Here is a 19,835-nt window from a genome sequence, read left to right on the forward strand (position 1 = left end):
TCTGAAGTGTGGTATTTATGTAGTAATGCACCTGATAACTTTATATGAAGGTGTAGTAATTATATAGTAATGCACCGGATAACTTTTTATGAAGGTGTAGTAATTACATAGTGATGCACGTGATAACTTTTTTCTGATGGTGTGGTAATTACGTAGTAATGCGCCTGATAACTTTTTCTGAAAGTATGGTAATTATTTAGTAATGCACCTGATAATTTATTTATGTCTTGCAATGTGGTAATTTTGACTGACTTCTCAATAATGTGGTAATTGTGTGCTTATGTACTTGGTGATTCAATGCTTTAACAGTGTTATAAGTATCTACTTATGTCCCCTGCTAACTTGTGTGCATACATTCCTCTATGTTTCATGTGCTTTCTTTTTTTTCGCAGCAAAATATTGGCAATGTAAAAAACCTCAACTGGTGCAAATTTATTGCGGATCAGCTTCACGAAGCCCTTTCAAAAGGAAAGCCTATGATGGGTTGCCTCCTATTCTACAATGTTAGTCCCCCTATTCTTTTTTTGTTCCCATGATATTTGGATTGTACGTCTTATTCCGCCAAACAGCTAGATTGTAATGACCTTTTCTGTTTTTTCCAGCTTCTGTATATAGATGCTATTGACTTAACTTGCCTTGGTATCATCTTGCCTAATGGTCCTTTTGCAATTAACGTGTGGATGAATGAGTTGGCATCGAAAGTTCTCCGGATGGATGTCCAGAGGGACAAATTTCCCATTCGTCATTTTTCTTACCTTCTATGTATTGCCATCTTTTTTATCAAGATCTTAATTTGGTTTTTATCATATTTTTTTAGCTTAAGCCCCAATATGGTCAAGACTATTGCTTGTTTGGTGGTTTACAAGGTCTAGATAAATTCATGCGTGTTCATGCACCGCAAAACTGTTCTGAACAGGTATTTTTAATCCTTTTAGTGTGTTTGGGTATTTTTGTTTTCCTTTTCCTGGTAAATATTGTTATAAAGACCTGGTAACTTGTATTGTTTTTAGGATGGTAACTTTTTTATTTTTTAGATTCTCACTTTGGAATAACTTCATTTGAACTTATCTTTGTGTGGTATTTTTAGTTGTTTTTGCATGGTACTTAATGTCTCTCACAACCTGATTATTTATTTTTTCATTCGTGATTTTCTATCAGAAACTTGCTAAAGCTTCTGCTATTGTGGGTCGCTTTTCATCTGGCATGGTTGGCCTCCTGGGTGGTCTTGTTAATGAGTTCATGTCCTTGGATGATGAAGACAGCTCATGGATGTCCCGTGTGTTAGAGAGCCAACTAAAGGGTTTATCTTCTGCTGCCGGGAAGACTGCCGGGAAGACTGCAAGCACCCGTCCTGCATCCTGCTCGTGTGAACTAAAAGATACCGGCAAGCAAACTATCGAAGGTTCAGATTCTGATCATGAGGATAGTGATGGTGGCGGTGATGGTCACTCTGACGAAGATCTAGATTTTCACGTTCATTACCATGGTTCTTCGGGTGGACCGAACGCCCATGAGGCTTCAAGTAGTGGGGGTAGTGCTGGACCGAATGTCCATGATGCTTCAGGTAGTGGCGCAGCGAATGCTGATTTGGGTGCAACCATGTTTGCAACTGCCAATGTGTCGGTAAGGTCAGCCGGAATTGATACAACTACTACTGCAGGAACTGATCAGCCTCTCGAGTCTCAAATTATGCTTACTGCATGTTCTGGGAATGTATCTACTGATGGATTGCATAACCAGCCAGATATGACGGATACTCAAAACGAGGCTGTTGTTGATGCTACTGTGAAGAGGTGCGGTTCTTCTCTCGTCCGTAACTTGGAAAAGCAATATTCCAGGCGTCGCAAGAAATTACGCCTACCTTCTCCGCCCATGGCCACTGGTACAACTGTTTCTGACCAGTCGTCGTTGGATGATACACATCGTTCTATCAAGGCAATAATCATCAATGAGCTTGGCATTGTAGGCCCTGATAAGGGCACTAACTCAGTAATTGCCAATCCCACGCGGAAGAAGCAACATCCTCGCAAGTGAGTTTCTTATCATCTGCTAGTTGATTTCTTTTTATTTTCATTTGTTATATTGCATTTCTTAGCTGGTAACTTCTGTCAATATAAGCTGGTAACTAATGTTATATTTTAGCGGTTGTGTGCAATTATAATCTGATAACTAATGTTAATATAAGCTGGTAACTAATGTTTTTATAAGCCGGTGATGTCCATGTTTATTTTTCTTTGTGTACATACTTGTTGTTACTCTTTTGTGTTATCACTTTTCCTAGCACCTAGCTTCTGATAATTAGAAGTAAATATGTCTGGATAGTTTCTATTCCTTATCAAGCTTGTGTTTTTTTCTAGAAAGGATAGTAATTATATCATGGTAAGGCTGATAACTTTCAGTAGCTATTTTCACGATAATAACTTCAGTTTTTTATTTGAACAATGGTAGTTTAACTTTGTTTGCATGATAATTTTAGTAGTTATATGCTGGTAAGCATGTGTTATTTGTCTACGGTAACATTTTTCTCACGTGCACTATATCCTTTTTCAAATAATAACTTGTCAGGGGTTCGAATGCTCCATCTATTAGTGTTGCCGACCTTCAGCAAACGCGGTCTATCAGTGTGGGTGTCACGTCTGAGGAGATACCTAGTAATCCTGCGCGTTCTTCGGCAGATGTTGACTCGTCCGACACGTCACGTAGGTGATTATGAATGTTATTTTTCCTTGCTATATGATATCTAAATGATTTTCTCTATTTGTTTATTTTTTATTTGTAAATTAGGTGAATATATACTGGTAATTTAACTCTTTTATGTGTGGCATCATAATCTGTACGGGAATGACTGGTAGTTTTTATAGTCAAAGCTCTTAACAATATTTTTTTAGCATGATAATTTTGTTGGTAACTTTGTTATCTTCATAGTTACCATCTTCATTAATGATTCGTGACGATGTTGATTTCTTGCATTATGTGGATAACCAAGTTGGCGATAAGCTGTCAAATAATTTGAATACAAGCTGGTAACTAAAGTTATTTTTTAACTGTTAACTTCTGTCAATATAAGCTGGTAACTAATGTTATTTTTAGCTGTTGTATGCAAATATAATCTGATAACTAATGTTAATATAAGCTAGTAACTAATGTTTTTATAAGCTGGTGATGTTCATGTTTATTTTTCTTTGTGTGCAGCAAGAAGACCAAGATTACTGTGAGGAAGGTTACGAAGTCTTCTAAAGTTGCAGCTGCAACTAGGTCTTCTCCTCGTTTTGCTCCCAAGGACGCGAAAGATGATTTTAAAGACTCCCCCATGGTCAATTCTCCAATAGCTGTTGTGCAAGATAATGCCCCTGCGAGGAATTCACCAGATGCTGGTTTTGGAGCTGTGAATGAGCTCGCGGCAGCAGCCACTATTACTCAAGTGGTAGAAGAAATTGCCAATGTTGTTATTGGCACTGAAGCTGAAACTTCTGCTGATCAACCTAAAGGAATTGCTCCTCCAATGAGCGATGTTGTAGCTGAAACTTCTGCTGATCAACCTCAAGGAATTGCTCCTTCAACGAGCGCTGCCGTAGCTGAAGCTTCTGCCGATCAAGTTCAAGGAATTGCTCCTCCAATGACCGCTGCTGCAGCTGAGGATAACCAAGCTTCTGTCAAAATACCATGTGTTGTTCAAGCTCAAGTTGAATCTTCCCAATTCAATGTGGCAGAACCAGTTGAAACTGAAGATGCAGTGTTTGTTGAAGCTCAACCTGGGGATGACCAAGTCGCCGCCCAAGAATTCAGCATTAATGCAGATGTAGAAGATGTTGTTGCTGATAGGGCCTACTGGGATTTCACCCCACCATCTTGCTCTCTTGGCCTAGATTTTGGCCCCACACCGCCCAGACTAGATATTATTACGACTACCGCATTCCCTGCTGCAGTACTAACACCGTCCCCAGCGGTTGTTTCGAGAACTCAAGCACCAGCAGTGGCCCCAACGGTTAACAATGCTCCCCAAGACCGAGCAGCAGCACCCCCAATTGATCATATGGCGGCAGCACCACGAGATTTAAAGAATGCAGAAGATAATCCTATTGACTCCAATCCGTTTTCAGGCTCTGAGCCTGCTGACCTTGGTAAGTGAAGGCATATACGTGTCTTCGCTTTATCACAAAAGAGTGATGTGATGGATGTCTGCTTTTCGAAGACCTTTTTTATGCTTTTAGTTTGATCCTTGTGTGTATATTTATGCTCTTTTTTATCCTATGTATGGACAACCTCCCCCCCTCTCACATGTAATGACTTATGCTTTTGCGTGTGTGCTATGTAATGAACTATGTGTTTTCGTTTCACATTTGCGCTCCTTTATTTTTTATGTTGTCTGGTGTGTGGATGTATTTTACATGATTATTATTGTTCGTTTTTCCTGGTTCCTGGTAACTTTTACTAACATCCGACTGATAACTATTTGCTAAATAGTTAATTAAATGGTAACATTTGTGATCATACCCTGATAACTTCTGCTATCACCATGCTGATAACTTCAACCCTTTGTGTGGTAACTTCTGCTATCACCATGCTAACATCTGACTGATAATTGTAGCGCTCTACTTTTAACTGATAAATACATCGCTCTACATGAAAGATTTTTGTACCTTGTTTTCCAGCTTACCATTTTATCGTATGGTAACTTTCACCATGATAACTTTTTGCGAATGTTGTGCTAGTATTTTTTTTGTTCTAACTAGATACCTACATGTTTTCATTTTTTTTGCTAACTAGTTACTTAAATGGTAACATTTGTGATCATACCCTGATAACTTCTGCTATCACCATGCTGATAACTCCAACCCTTTTGTTTCCTTTATTGATGCTGTAAATACACCCCTCCCCTTCCTTTCCCTGCATGCACAGACAAACCATTCTAATACATTTATGCTGCCCCTTTAACTATCCTGACCCCCTCATTTTCTTCCCTTTTTCTCTCTACAGTAATTATATCATCATTCTGTACTATCTATCACTTTTTTCTTTAGTTGTTTTTCCACATATTTGACATTCCTTTTGTCAGTTCACAAACTGACCTGATCGCAACTTTTTGAAGAGCGTCGATTTCGAGTTTATGATGCGGATGTTGAAGACGACGATGTAATTATGTGGGTTGAAGAAGTCGAACGTGCCACTGTTAGAGCAAAAGCAAATTATGGTTCTGTAAAAGGTACTGATAGGAAGATTTTATTTAACAAACTTTTTCCTACTGCCAACCTTGATAACATCATTATCTTCATGTTGATAATTTACTGTTCTAAACTCCGATAACTTCTTTTTCTTTTTTGTTTCCCATAATATTTCTTTCCACCATTCCCAACTCTGATAACTCCCTTCACTTTTCTTCTAGACCACCCCATCAGCCTTGAATTCGCTACACCAGTTATTCAACCTCCCTATGGTAATCATTCAGCCAGTGTGACTCCTAAATCGTACATTCGGAAAGTTAGGGTAAGCCGCCCATCGCAGTTCCTTCTGCCTCCATATTGTGGCCTCACAACATCTGCACTCGAAGAGGTTATTTACGCGGAAGTTATCAAGCACACCACTGATTCAGTTGACTCCAAGATAAAACAGTAATGACATTTACTGTTATCTTTTTCTCTAGTATTTTAACCCCTCACCGGCAAAACATTTGCCTATATACTTTTTTTTCTTTGTTTGCTTTTCAGTATTAGGGTTATTGACATCGATGGGCGGTGGGTCACATTGGAGGAGCTCGCTAATAGTGTGATAGAAGGTGGTCAAGTTTCGAATAATATTGCAGAGCTCCACATCCGAACTCTTTCTGATTCTGTACCCCCAGGGAAGATCATCTTTCCATGGTTGCTGTCAGTATATGTTCTCATACATGATATGACGAGCAAGTTCCTAATCAAATATTTCCGTCGTGATGCAAACTACATACTTAGTCACCAAAATCAGGTACAATTTTTTACGTAAACTACATACTTTTCTTCTTTTAAATCGTACAAGCTGTTTTTTAGTTGGTCTAACAGGCAATTTTACCAGGCTCTTATTTTGGTTTTGTCAGACATCGTACCATTAAAGAATTTTAGCTGGTACCTAGTTATGTTACTTTTCTGTGGTAACTTTCATGTATGCCTACTGGTAACATATGTTGTCAGTGTCCTGATAACTTTGCCTTTTTAACTGTAAATGCATTGATAAATTCTTGTGTTCATGTGTTCACATTTTTCCTTTCTGTGGTAACTTTCATGTATGCCTACTGGTAACATATGTTGTCAGTGTCCTGATAACTTTGCCTTTTTAACTGTAAATGCATTGATAACTTCATAACTTCTTGTGTTCAAGTGTTCACATTTTTTAACACCTACTGTTTCCAACACTGCAAAATTTGGGACGTCTACCAAAGGACGGGCATTGGTATGTCTTGTGCCTTAATCCCAAGGCAAAACGATTTGAAGTTCTTGATTCTCTTCGTCCATAAGATAGCCCTTCGCTCATCACACATGCGACGAAGCTTATGAATGGCATTAAAAAATCCTGGTTGATTGCGTACAAGGACTCGAGTAAGCAGATCCAAGACTATGATCTGCTGTACATCGATGTGTTCAAACAGGACAATGGGTTAGTTTTTTTGGCTAGTACCCCATCATTTTTTTTCAACTAAATACCCGGTAACTTAGTAGTGTAGCATTTTAAAAGTTCATTCACCTTTTTGCTTATCTTATTTTGCTTTTTAACACATTTTTATTTTTTTCCTTACAGCACTGATTGCGGTTTTTTCGCGTTCAAGATCTTGGAGTTCTGGGATGGTAAAAATATCCCGACAATAACTAAGGAGCAGATCCCGGCGCCGAGGAAGATATTGACAAGCATGTGGCTGGACCATCCTCTTAACAAATGCACGCAATGGCGCTATCACTTGTTCAATAAGGAGTAATTGATGTGAGAAATTTGCACCAATATAAGTTTTATGTTTAAGAACGATGATAGTTTTATACATTTTTTTCTGGGCTAATTACTATCTTTTTTATACATTTTTTGTTGATAATTATGATGAGAAAATTCCTTATTTGACACTATCTTAAAATCTGCTTCCTTATTTGACACTAGAAAAGTTTTTCTTTCCTATTTGACACAAGTTTTAAATTTTATTCCCTATATGACATTTCCGTCCATTTTGAGCCTAAATGGCACCTGAAAAGACTCTTTTGCCCCTCATGTGGTATGTGTGTGGGGGGCAATAGCGCGCACACGCAGCATCAGTGCGAGGGTAGGAGCACACACGCAGCAACACATACACATGCACCAACACACACGCACGCGCACACACACGCAACAACACGCACGCGTGCGTGCACACACACACGCACACAACGCAACAACACACATACACGCGCGCACACGCACGCAACAACACACACGCACGCAACACACACACATACACACAAACGCAGCTGCAGCAGCACACACGCATGCAGCACATAGGCACGCAACAGCACACACACACGCGCGCGCACGTACACACGCAGTAGCAAACACACACGTAGCAGCACACATGCACACACACATGCAGCAGCAGCACACATGTGCGTGTGCACCCACACACGCAACAGCACACACACGCGCACGTGCACGTACACACGCAGTAGCAAACACACACGCAGCACATGCAGCAACAGCAGACATGTGCGCGTGCACCCACACACGCAACAGCACACACGCGCGCGCATACACATACCGTATGAGGGGCAAAATCATCTTTTTAGGTGTCATTTAGACTCAAAATGGACGAAAGTGTCGTGTAGGGAATAAAATTTAGGACTAGTGTCAAATAGGAAAGAAATTTTTTTCCAGTGTCAAATAAGGAACCAGATTTTAAGACAGTGTCAAATAAGGAATTTTTTCAATTATGATAGTCAATGCTGATAACATACTATAATAGGTGCTGATAACTTTCTTTTTCATTGCGTCATAACATTTTGCTCACAAACAAAGAATGATAACTAATCTCATTCTCATTTCTGAAAATCCCCATTACATTCTGGACGATAACTTACATGCTTCAGTGCTGATAACTTTTCATTACATGGTGTCTCGACACCGTTTTACACAATAAATGGGTAAAATTGATAAGTAAAATCTCTAACTTGCATTTCAATGCCCATCTAACTTGCATTTCTCAGTGCAAGATGGGTGAGGTACATTTGCGTTTATCATGATCTGTCGACCCGCAAACTCTACACTTCCTCTTTTTTTTGGCTTTGCAATGTCAAATGGGTGCTGGAATCTTTTCTCTCTCGGACGCCCTTTCGTAGTAGACTTTGGTGGGTCTAGTATCACTCTTGTGTTTAATGATTGGGATCCCTCGGCATGTGAGCCCTGGAACTGGAAAATATTGCCAGACACATGCGTGACAGGAATGCTTCCTTGATGCGCTACTGGGACACCTTCAGGGGCACTAGTCCCTGGTGAAGAAAACATTTGTGCTTCTTTTCCCTCATCTTTTTCCTTTCTTGCTTTCTTTAGCTGCCTCTTTTTTAGTGCATCCATGTCGTCTCTGAAAGCATTAACATGTTTCCTTGCCAATGCCATCCCTTCATCAGTAGTGCAAGCGTCTTTTGCTTGTTTCTTGAAATCATTCAGAATAGATGTATATCTCATGATATTTTTTCCTTCCTCTGTCATACCCTTCTTAACTATTGGCTGTTGGTAATCAGGCTGAACAAGATCCTCTTCTGGATCCCATGTCCACCTATCCAGGATATACCTCCTTGGTATCTCGTAGACTCCAATATGTTCCATTACTCGTAGTATGTGTGCGCATAATAGCCCATCGCGATCAAACTTGCAGCAAGTGCATGAGTATACCCCTTCATCCTTGTTCGCCTACACATGGTAGTCCCTATCCCCATACTTTGGTAGTATGCCTCGGAGCGACCATATCATGAATGTTCCATCTTGCAAAGTGTCGCATCCGTAAGCAGTCTTTAGCTTCATCTCTACCTGGAACTTGGAGAACAGATTTTGTGTGTATATCCCTCGCATCTGTAACTCGATTGGGTTCAATGAATACATGTCTGCCTCTTTGTAAATTGTGTCCACTTGCTCTTTCGCCACAACCACCATTACTTTCTCCTGGATTGCAGTGTATTGAGTTGCGAATTCAATTAATGAGTTGTTGGGGTTCACGTACTTCTTGAGCACAGCATTGAATCCCTCGCTCCTTGCAGTTGTCTGCAAGAATGGAAAGAAATGCTTCATGTAGTACACTGGGGCCTAACATTTCCTATTTTCCCACAACCATTGAAAATGTTCGTTTTCGATCTGGCCATATTCATCCATCATTGCCCACCATTTGTTTTCAAACTCTTCCTCTATGATACACAAAACATGAGACAATTACAACATCATACACAATCATTGGTGATTAAAGTACAAGTATGCTGGTAACTTTTCTTAGTTGTTAGATGGTAACTTTATTGAACAGTTTTTCCAGATCTGGTAACTTTTCTAAACCACAAGTTGGTATCAACATATGTAACTGCCCCTGGTAATATAGCCAACAAGATCATGGTAACTTGTGTAGACCCACACATGGTAACTTGTGCATCACATATATTCATATGGCTTCTCAAGTTTGCTGCATGGTAATTAAAATGGGTCAACAGATTAGGTACGTACCAGTCAAGCTGTTGTCGACACAGTCTTTGAACGCTCTGTTTAGTGGTTTATCATCAGCCATAAGTTTTCCAAGTTTATCCTGCGCCTTCTTCATTATATGTCAGCGGCAATTTCTGTGTATTATGTTCAAGAAGACCTCGTCGATCGCACTCCTCATTGCAAAGTCCTGGTCTGTGATGATGTTTTTAGGGGCAACACCACCCATTGCATGGAGGAATGTGTTAAACAACCACACAAAGTTTTTCTTTACTTCGTTTCGAATGAAGCCACACCCAAACTGGATGGATTGACCATGGTTATTAATTCCAATGAATGGTGCACACGGCATCTTGTACATGTTTGTCATGTATGTCGTGTCAAACGACAAACAGTCATTATACTTTGCATATGCCCTGCGTGATGCGTCATCTATCCAGAACAAGTTCTCAACCCTGTCCTCATCATCAAGTTTGATTCTCTAGTAGAAATATGAATCTTTTGCCCTCATCTCTTGGAAGTATGCAATTGTGCTCCCAACGTCCTTGTGGCGGTGCTCTAAGCGGAACTTAGCTCGTTGATTAGCAATGTCTTGTGTCGTGTAGGGTACGTCTTTAGCGCTCCCGTAGAACCATGACATCAGCTGCATCTGCCTCGCAGTCTCAATGTTGCATCCGTGCAGAACCCTCAAGAAGTCCTGCTCCTCCTTCGGAATGTATCGATGTGATGATAAGAATTTTCTTAGGGAAGGCTTTTTGATCAGGGGGTGATTTTGGGTGTCCTCGAAATGGTCAACAGTCCACCATGCATCATCGTGGGATAGGTACATGTGCGCTTCACATTCAGTCCTAACAATTTTCTTTTTTCCCTCTTCTTAACAATGTTGGCTGGGTTTTCCACATCTTGCAGCTCATCCCTGTCCTTGCGCCGTTTGTCATATTTTGTACAAACTAGTAGCACCCTGCTTATAGTTTCATCAACCCTCTCTTTCTTGAATTGCTGCCTAATTGCAAAGCCAGTCCTGCGCGCGTATGTGCTGTAGTGGTCACGTGCGCTCTTCAGGGTGTCAAATTTTGTCCCTTGCAAAGGTGGCTTAGGTGTGGAATATGCCTCCATGTTGCTTCCTTCCATATCAGCATCGATCCCAGCAGATTCTGGAGTTGTTGGTTCGCTTATTGTCTGCTCTCCAAGGCTCCCAGCTCCTGTGCTTGCATTTGTTCCAGCACTATGTGCACTTGTTCCACCACTGGGCAAGCTGTTGTTTGCGCTGATTGCCCGAGCACCTACAATTTGGCCTGGTAGATTTAGTGGAATATTACATGATAAATAACAGTTTTCCATCATGGTAGTTTTCTGAAGATTCAGTGAATGTATCTTTCTTTTTCTGCCTAAACAACCCTGGTAATTTGCATACTCTGAACCTGGTATTATGAGTGCACCAATGCTGGTAATTTACAAACCCACTTCAACAGTAAAGCATTTCTTTTTTGTCTAAAAAACCCTGGTAATTTGCATCCTATGGACATGGTAATATGTGTGCACCAATGCTGGTAAGTTTCAAACCCACTTCAATAGTAAAGTATTCTTTATGCCTAAAAAACCTTGGTAATTTGCATTTTTTGGACCTGGTAATATGTGTGCACAAATGCTGGTAAATTTCAAACCCACTTCAATAGTAAAGTATAAGACTGGATTTTTCATTCCATGATGATATGTAAACAGTAATGTTGGTAATTTTACCTGTCCCCATGATGTTTGGGTATGCTGAATTGCTGCTTGTTGTGCGCGCTGCATCGCCTTCTTCATGCATTCTACCCCCTCCTCCATCCTCTGCATTATCTCCTCTACTAGCATCCATTTATCTACTCCTGCTTGATTTGTTTTTACGTTTGCACGTTAGTACACATTTACACGTGTTCACTCTTTTTTTGAAACTCATTGTTTTGTTTTACTCTTTACACAGGTGTTTGAAGGCAAGAATCGCAGGGGTGATTGGGAAGAACACTAAACAGGACAATTTACAGTACAACATGAGCATCTCCATTAAAAGGCAGCACTTTTCTTTATCCAATGTTAGTACTTAGCTAAAGTGGATGATAACTTTTTCTATGTACAGATTGATAACTTGTTTACTTCATGCAGTATAACATTCTTGTAGACTGAAAAATGAACCTTTTTTGCAATGCATCTTCCATTGTATGAGAGAATGATTTTTGTGGTCAATAAAGGCTCCTCTCTCCTTTATTTGTCTTTATTTTTCCATGGTAGAACACAAAATCTGTGTTTAGTGTAGCAGGGGAATGTGGTATTTTTTTGGGCACTCTGTTTTGTTGCATAAAGTTGGTAACAAAAACTACGGGGGGCTGGTAATTTTGCAATTAGTTGGTTGGTAAGTCACTGCAATATGCAAAATTATGAGAGAAGTCTGCTTATTCTGTTTTCTAGAGGTGAAAGGATGGTAATTTTTGCACAGATTGGGAGGGGGTGGCGGTGGGGTAAGTATTTGTATTAAGTAGAATTTTTTGGAGATTTTGAATGAGTCTTTGATTCTTACTAGGGTGAGGTGATGTTGCCTGGTGATTTCTTCGCCGTATCCCTGGTAATTTCCACCGCTTCCCTGATGATCTGCTCTTGTTTGATCCAGATCTGGAGGAGGGGTAGGTCTTTGGTGTTGATTTTGAGCAGCTGTGTAGCGGGGAGGGGCGGGTGGGTGGTGGGGAGGGGCGTGTGGGTGGTGGGGAGGGTGAGAGAGGGTATACTTGCGTGGGAGGTAAGGGGGTGGGGGAAAGTTGAGATTCTGTTGGGCCTTGTAGAACGATCGGCCTGGTTAGCTGGCGGGGTGGTCGGCCTGATTAGCTGGCGGGGTGGTTGGCCTGGTTAGCTGGCGGGTGATCGACAGGTAAGGTAAATTTCCTATCGGGCACACTGTTGCCAAATATCGCTGTCCATACGTTTTAATACCTCGTGCCTTGATTAATCATTAAGTTGTAGTACTAGTATTTACATAAAGTGTTCAAAGAAAAGCAGTAAAAGGACCCTGTGCAATCAAACATGCTACACAGGTGTCTGGTACAGGCCTGCAACTTCTTTAACACATAACTCTCTTTAGAATCTTAAACTATAATTTTTTTTTGCGAAATCTTAAACTACAATCTCAGAAAAGAACTTGACCATAGATTCTAGGAGAAGTAGATTTTAGAATTTTTTTTTCAGAATCTTGATTCTATAGAATCTTGCGTGAAAAGAACTGGCCCTATGTGCGGGATGATGTTTTTTTTTTGGATGATGTTGGATGGCAGAGTAAGATCCACACGCGTTGAAGATGCCCTGACACAGTGACACTGGCATAACGAGAGAGATGCACCGGTGCACACACGCCGCACGGTGGCCTGGTACTAGCACACTGCGGCGCACCACACCACACCGTGCACGCTGCAGTTTCGGCCACGGGAAAACGTTTGGATGGAGGCGCTGGGCCTCCTGGGCCGCGCGTGCCGCCTCGGCCACTTCCGCCGCCGCAGCACGGCCACTCCTCCCCCTCCCCCTCCTCGCAGCAACAGCAAGCGCTGCAGAGCCGTGCGCGCCGGAGCCAGAGCCGCCTGGTCGTCGGCGCCGCGGGCGATGGAAGCCAAGCGGGAGGAGCCGAGGGTGGTGACGCTGCGGCCGGTGGAGGCCACGCCGGAGTCCTTCGCGCCCTTCGGGCAGGTCATCGCCGCCTCCCCCGACGGCGACCAGTTCGGCCCCCACGACGCCCAGCTCGACCTCAGCCGCGGCATCCCCAGGTTCGATTCTCCACATACTAGCACCACCAACCAATCATCCTCTCCTACCTGAACTAGACTCAAGATTCTGAAATTTTATTCTCCCCTCTCCATCTTGCCAGGTTCTACATCATGAGATTGGAGAGCAGGCCGCTCAAGTTCTCGTCCATCACCCACCACGCCAGCGTCACGCAGTGCCTGGGCTCCATCGGCGGCCAGGACTGGTACCTCGGCGTGGCCAAGCCTTCCATCGTTGACGGGGCGACGGAGCAGAGTGGTGGCGGGAGTGCCGTGCAGTCGCGCGCTGGGCATTTCTATCTGCCCCCGGACCCGTCCGAGGTCTGCGTCTTCCGTGTCTCCGGTCCGAAATTTCTCAAGCTGCACGCCGGGACCTGGCACGCCGGGCCGCTGTTCAAGGCAGACGCCGTGGATTTCTATAATCTAGAGCTGAGCAACACCAATGTGAGTGCTGTCTGCTATGTCATTGTGCTATTATTAGTACATTATTAGTACTGCATTTAGTGCATGGAAACAATCGTTCAATCTGGCTTCTAACAAATTCCTCTAGCTAGTTTTGTCTAGCTTTGCAGTTGCAGTGTCATTGTTGGTTGGAATAAAATTGAACTTGTTCGTTTCGTGTGTCTTGTTAGAGCAGTAGAGCCTGACATATCACCGGTCTTAATTTTGAAATGCAATAGAAATCACAGACTCACAGTGCTAAGATAAAAGTTCCTTTTGAAGTAGCTTCTATGGTACTACCTCTGTCCCTTAATATAAGACGTTTTTGCAGTTCAATTTGAACTGCAAAATAATTGAACTGCAAAAACGTCTTATATTAAGGGACGCAGGGAGTACTACTGTAGACGATACTGAAGTTGCTGCTTCAATTTTCAGAAATTTCGTGAGGTAGACTATGATATACGAATTATTGTGCATTTTTCACACTTTGCACACAAGTACGTTACCTAAGGTTTTACTAATTTCAGAGAGTTTGTCAGACAGTTCTTGATGAATTCACAATTATGTACGCATTTCAATCATAAAGCTTTCATTTAGTCCATGGGCTACTGCTACCCACTGTGGTATATTCAGCCTGTCTTAAGTGGACTATTGTGAGCTGGAGTTGGAAAACTTCCAATCTTTCTTATACTGCTATTGGTTGTAGAGTCGGAAGCCTATTAAAACTATTGCTGTTGCGTCATTATCCTATGGAAGTGCATCATTCATTCGCTGGAGTTGGAAACCAACCTGTCCTATCATGTCCTAGATTGAATAGTCTAAAGTGCAGTTGAAAGCTCGATGTACTCCATCCAGATTTTTCTAATGGAAGAAATGTTGTGCACACAATCTAAAAGGGCTCGGATATCCTTTAGAGTTTAGTTCAAGCCCACTATGTTGTAGTATCAAAAAGAATTCAGCCATGTAGTTGATTACATCTCCCTTACCAGAAGTTAATTATACACATCAACTCTTAAGTTTATCATCTCGTCTGGGTATGAAATTATAAAATTGTGTTGTTACTTTAACCTGGAGCTGAGCAACACCAATGTGAGTGCCGTACTGCCATGTCGTTGCAGTATTATAAGTTCATTACTACATTTAGTTTGTCTGGAAAACAGTTATTTCATCTGGCTTCTAACAAATCCAAGGTAGTTTTGTCTGGCTTTGCAGTTGCAGTGTCGTAGTTAGTTATAAAACTGGACTTCATAGCACCGACCTTAATTAGGAAAAGTGAGGGAAACCGCAATACTAGGATAAGAGTTTCTTTTGAAGTAGCTTCTATGCTTCTGTGGACATACTAAAGTTGCTGCCTCCATTTTCAGAAGTTTCATGAGGCAGTTCAGTTGGGATATATGAACATTTTTGTATTTCACTACTGCGTTACCTAACTTCCAATTTCATATAGTTTGTCAGACAGTTCATGACCCGGCCCAATCCCATCCCGAGTAGCACAGTGCTACTGGTATGCACAGTGGTACATGCATCCTGTCTTAAGTAAACTTTTGTGAGCTGGAGTCGGAAAACTACCAGCCGATCTTATTTTGGTAGCGAGTCGAAAGCTTGATAGGAGTATTGTTTGTTTTTCTTGAAACGGCTTTGCCTCGTCCATTAATTAAGGAGGAGTTTTACAGAGTTAATGCTACATGGTGATACAAGCATTACAGAGTTAATGCTACGCTTGATAGGAGTATTGTAGAAGTGTATCATTCATCTACTGGAGCTTGAAACCAACCCTGTCCCGCCCTGTCCTGTCCTAGATTGAATAGTCTAAGTAGAGTTGAAAGCCTGATGTACTCCATCCAGATTTTTCTACTGGAGGAAATGTTGTGCACCCAATCTAAAACAAGTGAGGAAATCCATCGGGTACCATTTAGGCCAAACTCAAAATGTTGGCACTAAAAAAGGTTGGTTCGTCCATGCAGTTGAGCACATCCCATCTTACTAGCGCTATTAATTATACGCATCAAGTCTAACTTTTATCATCTCATCTGTTTAGGATGTGAATTCATAAAATTATGTTGCTTCATCGTGCCATTCGCACCATTGCATTTAAATTAAAGCCGCGCTGCTGCTAGATGGTTTGCCATCCTTCCTGCCCTTGGTTTTTTTACACATCTTTTTTTTTTTGCTGGTGGTTTTTCTGAGTCTAAGCCGAGGGCATTTGCTTCACTTGGCTGCTCGGCAGTGGTTCCCATCTGACGATGCTTGTGGAATCTGCAGATCGTGGATCACACCACGCACTACTTCAAGAAGCACGACGGTGTAGCCTTTGTGATCGAGGACTGAGAGGCTGCGTCCTAGGCACAAAAGCTCGGCGCAGCGTGTGCCTCGCGGACGCTGTTCGTGCCATGTCTGTCTCTCCGTGTGATCGAACATCCAGTATGTATGTGTATGCAATAATGTACTATGCGTACTGCATGTCATTTGTACGTGCCTACGTACGCATCGGCCGCCTCCCTGGGCGTTTATTTGTGTCGTTGTTTCTGCTCTGCTGACACCCGGCGTTTGCCGCACGGCGCTGGAGATGCCCCTGACACTGACATAAAAAAGACAACGGCTTAACGGATTTTGCAAAGCTGCTACTGGCGTGTCGCGTCATGGTTGCACTTGTGTGCAGCTCCGCTCATCGGACTGGACGTGTGGACGGATTACGAGAGAGATGCACCAGAGCACCCACGCCGCACGGTGGCCTAGTACATTTTTTTAGGGTCACGATAGTAGTACTAGCACACTGCGGTGCAGCGAACCAATCTGTGGTTAGAGCAACTCCAAAACGCCGACACAAATGGGCATGGCGGACATCAACATTTAGTTTCACGTTTGGGTCGGCGCATGTGTCCAACGCTGGCCCGACTCATTTTAACGGCGAGCGAAAAAAATGGCCAACGCTGGCCAGACAGACAGAGTGTTGACTCACTCACGCACTCGTTCGGTCCATGAGTAGCGCTTGATGGGGGTCGGCTCCGGCTCAGCCTTGACAAGGGAAGGCGTGGCCACCGGCGGGCGCATGTGTCCAACGCTGGCCCGGCTCATTTTGACGGCGAGCGAAAAAAATGGCCAACGCTGGCCAGACGGATAGAGTGTTGACTCACTCACGCACTCGTTCGGTCCATGAGTAGCGCTTGATGGGGGTCGGCTCGGCTCAGCCTTGATGAGGGAAGGCGTGGCCACCGGCGGCACGACCGATCGCCTGTCGCGGAGAGGGCCATGGCCTCCGCCATGGCCGCCTGGTACGCCGCCTCCTCTTCCTCTCGGCGATGCTCCTCCTCCTCGCTCTCTCGGAGGACGGCCGCCATGGCCGCCTGGTAGGCGGCCTCCGCCTCCTGGTCCTCGTCGCGGACGGCAAGGGGGGAGGGAGGGGGCGGCGGTGACCTGCGGCCGACTTCACGGACGCTGCGCCGCCTGGCCTCCTCGTGCTCGAAGGCAAACCAATGAGCCCAGTTGGACGAGTCGAAGGCATACGTGATGTCGCCCCGCTGCTCCGGTGTCAGTTGTGCCCGCCGACACTGCACCTCATGTGTGTGCACCCTAGCCATCCGCGGCGCCGACGGCACTGGGATACTCTCCGGATCCAGATGTCAATCATGCGGCAGGGTGACGTCGGGGTACGGGAGAGGCACGCGGTGCTGCTAGTGCCACTCTGCCTGGTGCACTGGCATGTTGACGCACTGCCTCGACCGGCGAGCTGGCGCCGACGGAGGCAGGGGAAGCTAAGAGGGAGAAGGGATGGCGGGGGCCTTGCCCTTGGCTTTGCTGCTATCAATGCCGGAGAAGAGCCCCATCTGGCTTGACTAGGGTGGCTAGGGTTGTCGCCGACAGGGGAGCGAGATGGGGACAGGGAGTTTCTCTGGAAGCGGATGAGGACGGTCGACTTAAAAAAGGACGACCCGTCGTTGCTGACGTGTGGGCCTGAGGTGGGCGGTTGTCATAAATTAAGCTGACCATACTGGCCGCTGGGTAGTTGGACGACCGTCAGGTGGGGACGCCGCGGACACCGAGAAGGCGTGCGTGGCGTCCGCTTCGCGCCCGCGCCGACGTATTTTCGGCGACACGCTTTCAGTGGGAGGAGACGTTCCCATCGACTACGATGCGTCTACGATGACTTCGTAAAATCTCTAGGGGCGTGTTTGGTTGCCGTGCGCTACAGTACCCGCATTGCATACGCTTCTCCACCCAACCTGACTATGCAAATGCAGCCTCAAATGCACCATCTTCATGTTGTTTGGTTGCCTGCATGCCTTCTTGCCTGCATCGGCAGAACCACACTGTCTGGTGTTTGGTTGTCTGCATGTTAGTGGACAAACTCAAGGCATGGTGTTTGGTTGTATGCAACGCCTGGTGTGTGGTAACCTCTTTGGCTAGTTGGTGAGGTTACCACCACACTTCGGCAGCACACATCATAAGCACAACAGAGTATAAACAGAGCATCAACTAGCATAATTCATATATAAGCAGTACCACACTTCATAACAGTTCAGTGCATAAATCATAAACGTGTTCAAAGCAGACTCGATAGTACGCTGGAAAGAGGTGGCCCGGCCCTACTCCTTGGCAGCGAAGGCTTCGTCGTGCTTCCCGCACTTGTTGACGACCTCAATGCCATCATCGTCGAAGATGATGACCTTGAGGGTGTCGGGAGTGAGGATCTTGAACGTCACCATGTAGCCGATCTTGATCTGATGAACGGTTGCGTAGGTGGCCCAACTCTGATCCAGGGTCACCCTGCCGTTCATCATCTTTGCCGTCACCTTCCAGGAGCAGTCGGTGTTGTTCTTGAGCTTGAACTCCGTCGGCACCGCGACGAAGTGCTTGGTGAAGTCCAGGGGCATGGGGATGCACTCAAACTTCGGCGCAAGGATGACCTTGCAGAAGTGAGTTGGGCCATCCTCCTGATGGTAGTGGTCGTAGTTGCGGCGCTTGTTGCTGGGGGCTCCTCCATGCCCTCGTCTTCGCCGCCCTCAGGCATCTTCGGATCTTCCTCGGCAGTGGGCAGCAGCACAACCTCGTCGGGCATTGGGTGAAGGGGCTGCTTGCCCTTGTTGTCAACGGCCGGGAGCACCTCCGTGCCCATCTCATTGCTCTCCTCGATCTGCACATAATTCATGGAGTCACGCACAACACAGAGTTCATGGCTAATTGAAGAGCTTGTAGTTAAAACGACATGACTGTCACTCTCCTCCTCCTCTTCACCCTCCTATATTTACTCACCCTACCCACCACTACTTACCCACCCCCTCTCTTCTCTCACTGTCAACCTTTCTCCTCCCCATCGCCATGAGCTCTAGCTCCAACTCCAACGCCAACCCCTTCCTTTGGGGTATTGGCTGGAGGGCCTTCTTCCTCGGGTGGACGGCTGGTGACCGGATCAAGTTCGAGAACACCATGGAGGTGTGCTCGAACTTCGTCTCCATGCCGGACATGCAAAAGGAATCTAATGCAGTGCTCATGAAGGCCAGTAAAGAAGAGCTGAAGACGCTGATTCCTGACCCAGCGAAGGGCGCGATGGCAGTTGACATCATTCGCTGCGCCATGAATTAGGCCGTCTCCGTCGACGCTAAACAGAGGAAGAAGTGGTGCAAGTACAAGACCTACTAGGCTCCTAATGATCGTCGTCCCGCAGTGTACTGGGAGACGGCTATTGCGCCGTCGGTGATCATCGGTGGGGAGCCTAAGGAGGAGGAAGAAGAAGCGGTGCAGATGCCAGCGAGGGCGCCGGAGCCAGGCCATCGTTCCTGGCAGACCGACCTCGACTCCATCGAGGACGATGACGACGACCCACCGGCCCACACAGCGATGAAGAAGAAGATGAAGGCCAGCGGCTCGACCAGCCGCTCTGCACGCCGGTGACGGCTACCACGGTCAGCCGGTGTCCGTTGTCCACCCCCTATCCCCCAATCACCCAATCCCCCTTTT

At 44.6% G+C, this 19,835-nt stretch overlaps 1 protein-coding gene and 1 pseudogene across 2 annotated transcripts; one reads left to right on the forward strand and one right to left on the reverse strand.

Annotated features, from left to right (window-relative positions):
- Window positions 1-13,048: 13,048 nt before the first annotated feature.
- LOC125545206 (uncharacterized) lies at window positions 13,049-16,394 on the forward strand. 2 transcript variants are annotated; one of them, XM_087513421.1, is made up of 3 exons: window positions 13,049-13,442; window positions 13,544-13,883; window positions 15,726-15,836. In XM_087513421.1, the coding sequence occupies exons 1-3, from the start codon at window positions 13,123-13,125 to the stop codon at window positions 15,819-15,821; spliced, it is 756 nt and encodes a 251-aa protein (XP_087369547.1). In that variant the 5' UTR covers window positions 13,049-13,122; the 3' UTR covers window positions 15,822-15,836. The 2 variants fall into 2 exon arrangements, with proteins under 2 accessions (XP_087369547.1, XP_048565048.2); XM_048709091.2 differs by lacking the exon at window positions 15,726-15,836 and adding an exon at window positions 16,143-16,394 and having other exon boundaries at window positions 13,056-13,442.
- A 2,069-nt stretch (window positions 16,395-18,463) lies between these two features.
- Window positions 18,464-18,936, reverse strand: LOC147980629 (putative B3 domain-containing protein Os03g0621600; annotated as a pseudogene).
- Window positions 18,937-19,835: the final 899 nt, after the last annotated feature.

This window comes from Triticum urartu, chromosome 3A (assembly GCF_056163025.1).
Source record: "Triticum urartu cultivar PI428250 chromosome 3A, HENAU_Tu73, whole genome shotgun sequence".
NCBI classification, from domain to species: Eukaryota; Viridiplantae; Streptophyta; class Magnoliopsida; order Poales; family Poaceae; genus Triticum; species Triticum urartu.